General features: G+C 36.4%; 1 protein-coding gene across 1 annotated transcript in view; it reads left to right on the top strand.

Moving 5' to 3' along the window:
- WDR37 (WD repeat domain 37) overlaps positions 1–14,946 on the top strand; it is a 39,070-nt gene extending 24,124 nt beyond the window's left edge. The window contains exons 11-13 of the mRNA XM_010585532.1: positions 9,466–9,600; positions 10,267–10,381; positions 11,760–14,946. Coding sequence (XP_010583834.1) covers positions 9,466–9,600; positions 10,267–10,381; positions 11,760–11,891 — 382 coding nt within the window. The 3' untranslated portion in view covers positions 11,892–14,946. The remainder of the gene's footprint in view (positions 1–9,465; positions 9,601–10,266; positions 10,382–11,759) is intronic.
- Positions 14,947–15,388: the final 442 nt, after the last annotated feature.

Here is a 15,388-nt window from a genome sequence, read left to right as displayed (position 1 = left end):
CGGACAACCACACAAATGGAGGCTGGGGGCGGGGGGGGAGGCCTATGTGGATAGTGTCATTTCAACGTCCCTTTTAGTAGCCTTAATGAGTTAGATTTAGTCAAAATGGCACATTACCTTGTAAAAAATACAGCAGGATGATGCTGATGTCTGGAGAGACTAAAGAATCCTGTTATGTGCAGAGTATGATTTTATGAAGTTAATCGACATCTGAAAATGTAAAGCAGTTGCTGTGCATTGCTTTGTCCTATGAAGTGATGTTCTGTCAAAATAGGTGTGTGTGTGTGTGTATCAGCTATGAGAGATTATTTGTATTTTAAGTAAGCGGACTAAGAAATCACCCATTGTTCTGGTGTTCTGAGCGTACAACTGCTTGCTTTATTAAAAGCAGAATATTTCTTACAGTCTACTACTGTGACAGTCCAAGAAAATAAATTCTCCTCGGGTAAGGCCAGAAGGAATCTGTTGTGATCAGCATATCTGTCTCGAGCTTCTTGCATTGATGCCTGTTTTCAATTAGGAGGTAATTCTAGTAGCATTGCCACCTGTATGTTAGGTTGTTCCAATGATAAAGATTTCAACTTAGCCCTTGGTAAATTCCATAAGTTGCTCATCCCAGTGCTTACTTAACCTCCCTGTTAAACCTTTTGTGCATCCCTAGTCTGAGTTTGTCTAGCTTCAGTTTCTAGCTGCTGGATTTCATCTTGAAGAGATTTGTTTCCTATATTACGAGATACTCAGGTGATGATAAAAGTTTCCTATATTCTCTTCTCTACAAATCACCAGTTCTTTTTTATAAGTTACCTATTTTGCCTCAGAGTGTGTTTTCTAATATATCTTGACATTTATATATCCACAGATCAAGTTTAGTACATTGGTAGTACTTTTGCACGTCAAGCCTGCGTTGGGTTGAGTCTTCAAAGTACATTCAGGTCTTTTTCGAAGTTGCATCTTCCTAGGGAAGTTTCCAAATCTGTAAACATTGCTTGTTTACATTTTTCATAAATACGACTGTTTCAGTTCAGTACATGACTTACCTGCCTGTGCCTTGCTTCCATAGTGATAAAAATATCTTGTCACATTTTCTTTTAGGTTTGCCGTGCCCCCAGTTTGTCTCACTTGCTTATTCTCTACTGATTAAAAAATAGTGAAATGGTGTGGAAACAAGACCAGTTTTTGCCTAAATATAAATCTTTGTTATTGTCTGATTTTGCGTGTGCACCAATAGGAATTTATATTAATCCTGCTTAACTGCTGTTAATCCCCAGTCACATCCCTCTATGAGATGTTTAACAGAGCCCTGGGAAAAGGTTACATTTATATTACCATCCAGACACTGAATTGTTGCATGTTAATTAAATTGACTTCCTGAGTTAAAGCTTCCAAAACTTATACTGGGGACTCAAATTCCAACACCTTTTTCTGAGCAGATACTGCTTTAAAATACATGTGTGATAATATTTAGCACCAGCTGTTCTCCTATTGAGAAATTACTGAATGTAGAGGTTATTGATTAGAACTCTTCAAGTTGAACTAAGGTTTTGCTCTGAAGAGCAAAATGGTTCTGGCATCTACACGGCAATTTTCATTCCTGCTTCACTTTTGCTTTTGTTTGCCGACCCCTGCACAGCTGTGTCTTGTCGGGGCTCTGAAGGCCCTTCTTTTTCCAATGTGGTGACCTAGTTGAACAACTCTGGCACTGACTTGCTCTTGCATATGTGCTTGATGAGGTTTTTCTGTCTTTTCAAGTACTTCGCATATGCTGAGGTCTATCTTGATGTGCAGAGCCTTCTAAAATGTTCATGTTGGAAATCTTTACCATTTGTAGCTTAAAAAAAAAATAAAATCTTAGTCTGTACAGGTCCAGTCAAGTACTTTACAGATTTTATACATTTGTTCTGACAATTTAGTAACACTGGAAATAAATGAATACCCTATCGGCAACAGAATGCTTATTAGCTAGTGGATTCATATACATCTTTTAAACCATACACCTCTTTTGCTGTATATTTGTAGTGTGTTGATGCTTATATGCTGCTTAAGAGTTACTTGGTAAATATTGAAGTGTTTTGTTTTGTTTAATGACCATCAAAGGTACACAGTGGTTGGGCATATGTTTCTTGAAATGCTTGAGTAAAAAGGTGCAGGACTTCCAAGTCTGGACTTGCAAATACCATCCTTCAAAGAGTAAAATGTTGTCTTCAGAAGCAGCTTTGGGTTGCTATCCTTATGTGAATGTCCTTTGTTAATACTTCTTGATTGTTCAGTATGTAGTTATGCACCAACTTGTCATGGCGATTAAATGCATTTTTTGCTTTAAAAAAAATGTAAATTTGAGCAGGTACTTTCGACCTAGCCAGAAAAAATTACAAAGTTTGTTTACGACTTCTCAAACTTACTGATCTTTGTAGCTGGATTGAGCCAGTGCGTCAAACATGAATGTTTGTTAGCTGTTGAATCCATATCTTTGTGTTACTTTCTGAGCAAACTCGGAGAAAAAATTGCTGAAAGTGGATCTTATGTTATTTCTGACAAAGAGCTGAACGAAGTGACTTATAGCATTTTCAGACTACAGCATATTCTTCTTCCTTTCAATCTGGTTGTGTCTCTGAATATGTAGCTGGATGGTGAGTTGTGCTTCATCCTGAGAACTTTGAAACTAGAGAATTGCAAATATGTCTTGCTTCTTCAACTTATCTTCAAACTCCTATGCTTGCTGGAAAGTCTGAATTAAAAAATGTAAAAATAATTAAGCAGCAGCTGATTAGGATGCTGGGCTGAATTCTGACATTTAGTGAATTGGGAATTAATGTCAAAATGGCATTCTGTGTCAAGAGAATAATAATTGCTTTAGTTCTGTGGACGCTCAAGTTTGCCAAGGTCAGCTGGCTTTCCCAGATTCTTTATTCTGCAAGATTTACTTCTCATACCTTGATATGTGTTTGTCGTGTTCACCAAGTCATGGCAGGGGGGAATTTGCCTTCTCTTCAGACAGCAGTGTCATTAGACATCCCTATTGGAAAGTAATCTTATTCTAGATATCCCCAATATTACAAGGTCGCTGTTAGGTTTTCTTACTCAGCCACATTTTCTTGGTGAAGCTAAAGCATATCTAGATGTAGTTCTAAAAATGCAAGTTTTGCACCTTTGACTAAAAGCTGTGCTAGGAAAAGGAGTCTTTTGTGCCAAACAAAATGTCACAAGTTGGATGCTGTCAGTGGACTTCGACCAGTTTAAAGCATCTGTTCTTTTCAAGATAGTTCTGTTCTTGCTTCAGCTATTAATGCCATCAGTGATGCTTTGTCTACCATTTTTCTGTTGTTCCTAATCAAAGAATGCCTTAGGCATTCACCATGTGTATATCTCTCAATCCAGCTTCTGCAAGAAATGCAAAATTTTTCTGATGAAACAATCAGTAAGGCTTGGGGAGAAAACGGAATAACTAGGTGATTCTGATATTACTGTTGGTATTCCTACCTTGTCCTGTCTGCTGTGGTTTTTTATTTTCTCTTGCATTTCATTGAAAAAGCCCCCAAACTTGGCTTTCAAACACTGTTCTGATCCCACATTTGCATGTTGCATATTCTTTAAATGAAGATTATGGCCTGGACTTTGAGCTCTAGGGTTAGCTTTTTTTAAATTTTGTGTTTCTAAACATGTACATATAAAAACCTTTTGGTTTACACTTATTACATACATGTAACAGCGCATGTTAAGGTTTCAACAGTTTTCTTAGAGTTGTTAGCAGCCTTATTAGCTGATAGCTCAAGCATCCAGCTTTGAATTTGTCTAACTTCCCATGTTGTTAGCTTCTTTGTGTATCTGTTTCAGGATGGACTGTGGCCAGTATGTTTTACGTGCCTTCAGCTCATCCAAATTACCTGTCTTTGCTCTCTTGCACAACTTGAATACCCCATTTTCTCTACTAACCTTCCCCCAACCCAGTGTTGTCACGGAGTTGTCGAAGTGCTGAAAAAGCAATCTGGAAGATAATATTCTTTGATAATTTTGTTTCCTTTATGCTCTTGAACCTTTTCTGTTGTCATTGGCGAGCTTCCTCATGGTAAAAATTGCTTCCTAATTAATAAAGAAATGTAAAAAATGGAATAAACTACTCCTTAAGCTATAAGAGTAAGTGCTTAAGATTAAAAGCCCTGTAGCTAAAAGAAAAAAAAAACACCCTTTAGGTGTTTTATTTTGGAGATTGGGGTATGTAACAGACAAAGTTTGACTGTATTCAATGTTAGCCATTGTCACTTACATTGTCAGTCACTTTAAAAAAAGATGTAGGCAATAAATCTGTATCCAGTTGCTTATGAGTGCTTTAAGCTTCACTACAATAGATGGAGAGAATCTTAATTCAATTCTTGAATGCGTGCACTAAAACGTGCTATGATTTTTTTCAGATGACCCACAAAAGAGCATAGCCAAAGGCCTTTTCTTTGTATGGTATTGAGTGGAGCATAACGTTTTATAGTGTGTTGTCATTCTAAAGCTTACATAACAGATGCAGCAATACTGCAAGGATAAATGGACCTTTTTTATCCCATCATAAATGTAATGCAATTGATTTTTAAAAATATCTGCACCTTAACTAATTTACTAACTTGCCATTGAGTAATTCTCATAAAAGCTAGTTATTGGTTTCAATCCTGTATCATTTTATTATTTTAAGACAATAGTGAGAAAAGGAGATACTGGCAGTTTTCTCTAAATGTCATGAAACACATATCTCTGGAATAGACGTTGATTTAAATGCTAAAAAAAAAAGACTTTTCAGTGCTAACAGTCATCTCTGAATTCCCCCACTCCCCCTTCTGTGTTAATTCCTTCATGGTTTGTTCTTACTGTTTCTCAAGTTGGAGGAAAAAGCTCTGCTGATATTTGGAGATAAATCCACAGACTTTGGGAACTGTGTGTTTAGCTCTTCCTGGAATCAAGTGCCTTTAGTGCTTTTAAAACCTGAATGCACAATCAAACTTGGACATATTGGCGTGGTCCTTACCGGGGACTCCTGCGGCCAATGTCATTGCCCTTTAAGATGGGCAAACTGTTGTCCATATCTGGAGTTTTAAACCCAGGTTGTGGCTTCCCCGCAGGTTGCAGACTATTCTGTGTGGGGATACACTTTGTTCCTCTAAAAGAAAAGAAACTGTTGTGCAGGAAATGCTGTCCCAGATAGCTTCCTTTAGGTTTTGTTCCTGTATTTTACTACTTAAAATGAGAGGCATATTTGAGGACTCAAATTTTGCTGTTTAACTACAATTTGGTGTACATTGAATAAATTTATCTGAAAGCTCTGTTTTAATCCATTTTCTCCAGAACTTCATCCCACACACAGATTAATGCTTATGAGTAGATGCCTTTTCACAGGCATGAAAACATGTTGTCTCCCAGTGTTCAACAGTACATCCCAGTATATGTTGCAAATCAAAATGGAAAGAGGAGTGTTAACTTTTTTTTGGTGCATTGCCAATAAGGGTTCTGTGTCAGCATTTCATGGTCCAACATTTTCAATGTATTTTTTTTTCCTTTTTTTTTTTTCTTCTTCCCCTATGTGTGAAATTTCAGCAGATTGTTATGCAAAACAGTTTTGTGTCTCAGTGTGACTGGGGAGACAGCTGTTCGGCCTAATGAGGAGTGCTAGCACTACAGTATTTCTGTTGATTGAGACCCACGGAGGGAGCAGGATATTCGAGGCCAGGCAGCGGTGTGTGGTGAGGAAGTGCCACGCTGTCAGCTGGAAGTACACGCTCGGCTGCTCCCTATGACAAGATAAATGAGTTTTGCTGGGGTTTGGCGGAGGCTGAAGCTTTTCTGGAGAATAGTTGTAGCACACCAAACTCCCTGTGGGACCCATGGTTTGAAGTGTCATAAGACTGCTTCTTCTTTGCCAGTTTTTTTTTTAATGTCCTACAATACCTGTCATCTTTTTGAGTTATTAAAAACCTAATGTCTTCTAGCATTTCATTAATATGGGGTCTGATGATCTGTTGTTGACACTTTTTTTTTATAGCCAAGGGGATGTTAACCACAGTTTTATCTGGGTTAGAACAAACTGAAGACTAGTCTAAACAGAAAGTAAAACTAGCCACATGAAAATACATGAAAAAGTCTTTTAATTTTCGTGATATGGGTGGGGTTAGGGAGGCAATACTTTTGAAAGGTTATTTGTATATTGGTTGCTCTACCAACTTCTTTCTTCCCACACAGACTTTGCTTCCCTTTCTTCTCACCTTCTCCCTTTAGTTGGGCTGAAATCCTGTTTTAGTTTGGAAGTAGGAAGTGGCCTTTCTTCTTGTTGCTATTTTGTCTCAGTTAAACAAACTAAAAAATGAGATGAGATGTATCTGTCTCACCTTAAGAGGTGCCCCAGTTTGGAATAGCAGAGGAGACAAAGCATGATCTGTAGTGCATAAGAAAGCCTATAAGCATAGCACTTGCTCATGTTTTCTTAAGTCTCAGTAGTGTTGTACATGTTCTTGAATTTATGTGCTTTTTTAAATATTAACTCAATGTGTTCCACTTCAAAAACACAAACCCAAAAAAACCCACCTGGTCTTTTCTCAGATGACAGTCAAGTGGTGGTAACCCTTCCCAGAGCTTTCAAGTTTGTGAGAACAATACTGCTTTTGTCTTTTCTAGTCTTGGTGTTAAGTTACTTAAAACTTCTAGTCTTGCAGTCTTAGTTTGAAAATGAGCTATCTTTGAGAATTGAATTGAGTGTATCTATAGGTTTCCCTGGAAGAGTAATGTTTCATTTTTTTAAAGCATAATATCTAAGTCTGTTATGCAGTACATCCATATAGTTAGCTTTGAAACTGTGACCAAAATTCTTGATCATAAACAGTGGGTTCAGTAAAAAGTGCTTTTGTATCTAGCCTTTGAATTCAAAGCTCCTTATGAAAAAGGCTGTTTTCATAGTCAGGTGCGCTTGCAAATAGCGCATATCCCAGCCTTCAGTGCCTTAGAGGGATGAACTGTTGGGAGGGTAGGCAGAGGACTAAGACCACTAAACACCTTTAAAGATGTCACTGAAAACAGACTGGCAGCCTTCCCTTTGCTTTTCTATCGCTTACCCAGTCACTAGAGAGAGCTACAGCAGAACTTAATTGCATTTTTATTTTACAAACTTTTTCTTAGTGTCCCCAATAATATCTGAATGAATAGTTAAACTGAAAGCAGTACAGAAAAGGATTTTATTTTCTTTTGAGAGTCTTTTTGTTTTTATAGGAGCAGTAAAGGTCAAGCTAACCTAGAGTTGGCATTCTGTTTGCATGGTGATAATTTGAAATGTTTTCATTTGAAAAATGATAAATCTAAGAATGAGAGAACTTTATGTGGTCAAAGAAACTTAACTATGTTTGACAGTGATAAGTGATAAAGGAGAACCAATATGAGATCAAAAAAGCTGGAAAGCTGTTTAAAGTTGTGGAAAAAAGCATCCAAAATTGGAGGGTTATTTTAAGACAGTTTCATAACATAGTCCAACTGCAGTTGGAATAAAAAGTATGATGAGAAAACAAATCAGGTTTCTGTGTTGGCAGCAGAATACTAAAACACTGTATATTTACTCACCTGGAGCTTTTCTATGACTTGAATTCCTTATACTGTTGTGTACAATAAGGTCTCCCAATGTGTGTGCAAAGTATGGAGACTTAATAGTGAATTTTAAACTTATAAATATTGTTTCAAATGTATTACAGCAGTATAGAGTTCAGTGAAAGTCTGAAACATTTTACTGAGGTATTTTTCAGCTTGTATAAAGAACTAGTGAGGAGAGAAATGCAGACATTAGTAAGTTTAATGGAGGTCAGGCTCATGGAAGACAAGTTCAGTGCTAAGAACATACCATCCCTATTCTGCAGTAACTTGACTATGTGAATGAGTTTTCTTCCCAAATGTGAAAGTGCCTGATGAAAGAAACTCGTGAGTTGTGGCCTTTATGTATGTTTTAACTTTCTGACTTTTGGTTCATAAAGTCCAGAAGATTAGGTGAAGACTTCTTGGTTCTTCTTGTAATCATCTCCCTGGTAGCTTAGCTGATAATGCATTAGGAAACTTGGTATCATGAATAAAGTGGGCCTTCATCCTAATTAAAACTTAATTTGGTGTCAATTTAAATTAAGAGGCTTGCATAAACTGGTCCATTGTGACCTGGCTAGTGCTAATCTCAATCAGCAGCTTGGATAGGACATGAATTCAAATTTCTGCAGAACAACCAAAGTGACAGTAACAACTGACAACTTAAATTAAAATTACTAAATTCTAAGAAATTGATGTGCATGACCCAAGTTACAAGATAGGTCATTAAATCAAATCTGTAGAAGCAGAGTTAAGAAGCCTTCCCTAATGATTTTAGGGAGAGACAAAAATGCTTTGTTAGTACATTGTGTGGGCAGAAAATAACTGGTTTTGAGTTGGGAATTCACGCAATATTAAAATGAAAATAGTAGTATAAAAACTTTAATTGGTTAGTATGAAATAATAGGTAAAAGATTTAAAAAAAAAATCAGCTCATCATCAGGAGAACTGTTCATTTGAGCTCAGCGGTGTACTGTTCTTTGAAAGCATAAAATACAAAGATAGTAAAATTCTAAAATAAAATTCTTTATATAATCTCTTCTGAAAGTAACATGTTGCACTTGCAGTTGGTAGGCTTGTTCTTGGGAGTCTTTCTCTGGCTGCCCTTGTGCATTTATAGACACCATGGGTGAAATTTGAAGACTCATCTGGTTGTGTTTCTTACTACTACTACTTGCCATTTTTTATCTGACTGTCAGACTTTGGCTACTTGTAAACAGGAATAGAAATCACAATTAGAAATTATTAGATTGCTGTAGCTATTGCTAGTGGAGTTATACTGGAAGCTCTGTGTGTGTATTACAACATGTTTAGGTGTGTGTACAAAATAGCTTTAGCTACATCTCAGACAGGTATTTTGGATCTCCTCAGTGTCTGTGCTGTGAATGACAAATGCCTGTGAGGTAGTTCTACAGAAGTCTTTGGTTGGAAAATAAAAGAACTTGACTACTAGTCTCAAAACACTTGAGAGGAAGAATTGTACTGTATGCTACTAATTCAGTTTTGGTTGCCTGATAAGCCTACTGGACGTTAATACAGAACTTCAAAAGTGAACTAAGGTTTCAAGACTGGACATGTTTAGCTCATATTAGGATCAGTGGAATATGAGAGATGCCACCAGAGTGAGTCTTCACTGTTAGGCTTCTTTTCTTAGCTCTTGGGCCAGTCTTCTTGTAAGAATATTTTTTAATTCTGAAATACCCACTTGGAGTTTTAGTATTTCAGGTTACTTTTGTTTAAACAAAAAAACAAACAAAAAAACCCCCAGCAAGTTACATTTTAAAGGAAGCACAGGAACAGAAAATAGAACTTGAAATCAGATGCTAGTTTAATAAAGAACGTTAGAGCTTGATGTCTTTCTTTTTGCTCCTGATTGTTTAGCACTGTGACATCTGCAGTTTTCACTGTGGGAGACAATGTTGTTTCTGGTAGTGATGACCGTACTGTAAAAGTTTGGGATTTGAAAAACATGAGGTCTCCTATTGCAACGATCCGTACAGATTCTGCAGTCAACAGGTAAGCAGATCTCTGAGTTACTATTTTTCTTAATTAATGTTTTCTTAATTAATTCTTAATTTCTCTCATACATAGGAAAGGTTCAAAGCTGTGCCAGGGCAAGTTTAAACTGGACATTAGGAAGCATTTCTTTAACAAGAGGCTTGTCAAACACTGGAACAGGCTTCCTAGAGAGGTGGTTGATGCCCAAAGCCACTCAGTGTTTACGAGATATTTGGACAATGCCCTTAATAACATGCTTTAACTTTTGGTCAGGCAGTTGCACTAGATGATTGTTGTAGGTCCCTTCCAACTGAATTGGTCTCTTCTATTAATTCAGTGAATATATATTAATTTTAGTCGCTAAAATTAAAGTTGAGACTTGTGAGATTCTGCAAAAGGTCTGAAGTGGTTTTATAAAATGCAGGTGTAGTCAACATAAATTTTCAGTAATTACATAGTATTGCTTTTCTGAGATTTTTTTTACACGGGGTGCAGATGTTAAGACTGTTTGAGCATCTAGTACAATAGAAAACACCTTAATGGTTTAATGCTTTTTTAAATTGTGAAATCTAATCAGGAAAAATTCAGCTGTATCACTTCCCATGAGCTTAAACTTGTACTGTCAAGTTTTATTTGCCAGACTCACTGTTTTGTATGTAACCTACTTTTGTCTCTTCTGTGCAGGATTAACGTATGTGTTGGCCAAAGAATTATCGCCCTTCCACATGACAACCGACAGGTTAGATTATTTGACATGTCAGGAGTGCGATTAGCACGTCTCCCTCGCAGTAATAGACAGGTAACTGAATATTTATAGCCTTCAAGTATGTCTGTTCTTGTTTCATAAAAGATTAAAAGTAGGATTTGGTCTCCGTAGTTTAAAAGCTGAGCAAATGCTGAAAGACACTTGTCTATCCAAATATGCTGTTGTTAGTTATTGAAAATGACCAACATGCAAAGAAGTACCGTATTTTGAATTTTTTTTAATTGGAAGTGGAAATGATGTTTCAAGTGGATTTCATCATAATTTTTCTCCTCTCTAAAGTGAAACTAATGTCTGCCTTCTCTATGAAATGGAAAAAATGTGTAAGAGCATTTCAAATGTGTTTTAATGTCTTGATGTGAATCATGTCACTCACTAGGAGGTTTAATTTTGTTTTTTTCAATTACACAGTGTTATATAAAGAAACATAAAAGGAAAAAAGTGGGGGTCAGTTTTGTGAGCTCACCTTGTATGATTTGGTGGTAAATCTTATTTTTTCCTTCCTTGCTCATGCACGTCCATTCTTGATATTTGGTACCACGTAGTAAACCATCCTTGCTGCAGCCATCAGATTTTGTGCATTTGTGGTGCTATTTGGCATGGCAAGCATCACTAATGGAGTAAATTATACTAAGTGAAATTAGTCAGATTATGCCACTTCAGTAGGCTTTTTTGGGTGGATTCAGCAGCTCTTGACAGAATTTAGGAAGGGGTTTTAAGACTTACTTAGTCTTTTTTAGTCTTTTTCTAGTTTAGTTTTTTTTAGTCTATTGTTTAGTCCTGATTTTTCTTTTTTTTTTCTTTTTTCTTTTTTTTTTCCTTAATATTTCCATTCAGGCTGACACTACTGAAATCATGGCAAATTTTTATTTGGAACTTAAATGTTGGTCAGAACCCTCTGTGGGGCATTTTTGTTACTATTGGACTTGAACAATAGATAAGGCATTGCTTTTCCTCAGTATGACATTCTTCCTGCTGTAGTATTATCCTTTCTGAATTATGAACATGATGGACACTTAATTTTGCAGGTTTATAACAAAGTAGTTGTCAGCAAGTAGTTCAATATTTTAAGATTGCTTTTATAAATAAAAATGCTAAAATCAAAATTCAGTTTGCTTTTGTAAATAAAATGTAATTAGATAGCAAACATACTTTGGAAAACTCAAAAGTTTTGGTGCACGTGTTTGTATGCTTCTGTCATTATGGATCTGGTGCTGGTATTAAGGAGTCTCATCGTTATAAAGATTTTTACCTTGCAGATGAAGATAACAATGACCTCTAGGTTTCTCAAGTACCGTTTTTGAAAACTAGTGTGAGCATTAGCAAGTTTGCATTTTGAGTCGCACTAACTTGTTGACACAGAAGCTTTCAAAATACCTTGTAAGTAATACTGCTATCTCCCATACTGTCGCAGGGCCACAGAAGAATGGTATGCTGCTCAGCATGGAGTGAGGACCATCCAATATGTAACCTCTTCACATGTGGATTTGATCGTCAGGCTATTGGTTGGAACATCAACATCCCTGCTTTGTTACAAGAAAAATGAAATGGCTGGATAATTTTTGCATTTTATGTTGCCATGGACTTCTACACTTTCGCAGACTTTTCTGAACACTGGTCTGCTGTCGCTGTAAAAGCTCTTCCTTAAGTGGAGACTTTAGCAAATGTTGTTCTTGTTCCCACATTGTGCACAGTTTGCATGAATTGTACAGAAAATGTGATTTTTTTAAAATTAGTTTGTCTTGTGTATGAACTTTTATATTTTGGCATCCACTGGTCAATATGTTCACTGTTGCATAGAGCACATAAATGTTCATAAGTTATTTAGCATTTAATAGATACACAGTAGGGCATTACATTTGTGACATAAATGTGAAACCTAATTAACGTAGAGAGTGCATAGCAGTCTGTTACATTTTTCCATGACTCTACATATCTGCCTTGTGTTAAAAAGAATCTGCAGGGCTAAAACTTTGAAATGAAGTGTGAATTTCACTAGTTGTATGATTGTAAACATTTTCCTGTTTGCATCTGATTTGGAATACTTTTTTTTAGTGCTGCAGTATAGTGCAACTTCAACTGCATTTTTATTCCAGTTACTGGAGAAATAGTAGATTTGAGAAGGAAAATGCAAGCAACTTGTAGTGAATATAGATTGCCAGGTTTATTTGGAATGCTTTTTGTACTTTTGCTTCTGAAAAAGAAAAATATTCATTCTGCCCTTCGTATATAAAGTGATTCTAAAATCTCATGGCGTTTCATACTAGCAAAAATCCAAAACTATGATTCTAATCACTGAAATCTAGTCAAGCAAATTTTGAAGCACTTTAGTTTATAGCTATTGTTATAAACCATTTATGAAAGTTTGACTTTACCAGTGAATGTCAGCTGACCTTTGTAAGAAGGATTGCTTCTTTTTGGTGATCTGCCCAGAAAGGAAATAGTTTTTTGGGGGTTTGGGTTTTTTTTTTTAATATACCTAAAGTGAGCATACTTTTAATTGTGTTCACTTCCCATATTTTTACTTTGAGCCAGCAATACAAAGTAAATGAGTACTACCTCAGAAACGAATGTTGGTCAAGATGCATTGAATCTCTCTGTAGCCTAGAAAAAAGCACTTTTGGTCTCTGGCTGAAGTACTATCTCTGACATGAGAGGAAAGACAATCATGCTAAATGTGATCCTTAAGATAATTAACACTTAAAGCTAATGGAGCAATACGATAAGTAAACATCATCTGTCACCTTTCTGTTCTCAGCTGTGGCAAGGGCTGCTGCAGTCCCTATTCTGTTCCAAAAGGGGGTAATTAACATAGGTCTCCCTTCTTTCTCCCAAATGACCTTACTCTGGTTTTGCTCCTCACTATGCTTAGCCTTTTTTGCACTGGCAGTGGGGTGTTATACCACAGCTGCTGATTATATAAGTAAATATAGGTGGCAGCTGATATCTCTGGAAGAAGAAAAAGGCTGCTTCAGACAGACACTTCTTTTTAGCTAAAGGGAGATACTGCCCCTAACTGTCTGACATATCACAGTATAAGATGAAGGGTGAGGGTAAGCTGAGGGTGTGCTCTTAAGATGGGAATCATGGAGTTTATGGTGAGTTGGCATAAGTATTAGGAACGTTTTATCTCATCATTATGATTTCATGAAACTATAGCTGTGCTCATGTCCTCTACAGCACTGTCTATAATGACATTAAAATGGATATGTTAACTGGTTCTTCTCTTAACTAACATAAAATGCCATTGGAGTGCAATGGGGTGATGAATGCATCATTGAGTAATTGTAGGGTAACTGGGGTCCTAGACATTGTTTTGGAGCATAACATTAAGGAAGCTCAAGGTATTTAATGGAGAATATATGTAGTGTCTTTATAGTACAGGTCATCATAGTAGCTTGATCCCTTGGTGTTTTTTTTCTGGTTTTTGGGTTGGGTTTGGGTTGTTTTTTTGTTTTGGTTTTTTTTTTTGAGATACAAGATATATACAGAATTGTACTGAAGTAATCTTGAAATACCAAAACTAGTGAGGTTGGAGAAAACAGCTGCAGAGTTTTAAGTCTTCTGATAACAAGGGTTAAAGGATGGTGTCAAAGTTTATTTTAACTTTTGGGGGGGGGTGTTAACTCTTGGGTAAAGCCATTTGATGTTGGGTTGCAGGTTTTATTCTTTAAGAAAAAAGATTCACTTTTTGTTTTAGTTGGTAATAGAGAGAACTTTAAACAGGTTGATGCTGTTTAAAAAAGAGAAAAATGTCTCTCCAGCCAGTAGAAACAGTTTCTCCAGCATGACCTGCATGTAGTATCTTGAGCAATGACTATCCTTTTATTACCTGAGGTGGAGGAGAGGACAACTGGTTTTGGTCCTGCTAAATTGTCTGTTACAGCTTCTCTAATACATATGTAATACAGGACCACTAGACTCTATGCAGTTTAATCATCATTGCTGCAAACTTTTTATATCACCAGAGGGACCATCCTCTGGCACCAGGAATGGGATGATTACATGCTTTCACTTTGAAAAAAATCAGCCAAACAAGGTGCTAGAGCCACGTTCTTATGAGCAGGCTAATACTTAAATCAGCTAAACACTTAACTATTGCTTAGCTTAATTTTATATACTGTACCGAAGGTTAAGCTGAGGCTGCCATTCCCCTTGAAGTGAATCACACATGAGCAATGGTAGTGAATAATAGTACATTGACTAAATATATGGAAAACATTTCATGGCTTTGAATGTTCTAAACGTGTTTTTCAGCACTGAACAATGTCCAGCATTTCAAAAAATGGAGGAGAGTTGCAGTTACAGTTTCAGTATTGTGCAGAATTTCACGGAAAACTCATCACTGGGCAAAATCAAGCTTTTATGTCTTTCTCTCAAGCAATGCACATCAGTTTTCACAAGGTTTGTGTATACCTTACAGTCAGAAAGATCTGGAATGAAACATCTTATTTGTTGCCTAAATCTGTGAAAACTACCTTTTTGGAAAAAGAATTTATAAGTTATGTGGAACCACTTTTTATTATTCTACTAATTTGTTTTTAGATGTAAAATGTTTTTCTTCATTATGATTCAAAACGCATTAAAACATTCAACAATTTTTTTTTTGCAAGTTGCTGTTCTTCTGTGTTGCGTTAAGTTTGCTATTAATCTTATTATTTCATTTTGTTAGTAGTCAAAGGATCTTCCTGTCCACTTTCCACTCTTTTCTACTCAAAGTTTGTTTCCAAGGCATTGGTGGGTACAGTTCTTCTGGAAGAAGGCCAGGTCTCTCCTTTACAGTAGGACCTCTGTAGCACAAATGGTCGTGCTGCCGGTAAAGTCTATAGACTGAAAAGGTGCTCAGACCTGCATTTATACTGTATATGTATTCCAGTTCTGTATGGAAAAAAAATTGTAATTATTTTGTTATGCAGATTATGCAAAAGTCTCCATGTGACTTTTCACAGTGCTCTATAAATCCATATTTTAAATGAAACCTAAACCAGTTTTTATACATTTAGAATACAGCAAAAGTATTGCAAAACTTCTCTCAAGGGGGAA

The sequence above is a fragment of the Haliaeetus leucocephalus genome, unplaced genomic scaffold, assembly GCF_000737465.1.
Source record: "Haliaeetus leucocephalus isolate CR32 unplaced genomic scaffold, Haliaeetus_leucocephalus-4.0 Scaffold0, whole genome shotgun sequence".
Lineage (NCBI taxonomy): Eukaryota > Metazoa > Chordata > Aves > Accipitriformes > Accipitridae > Haliaeetus > Haliaeetus leucocephalus.
The sequence above is the reverse complement of the archived record's forward strand: the minus strand, read 5'-3'. Positions and strand labels throughout refer to the sequence as shown.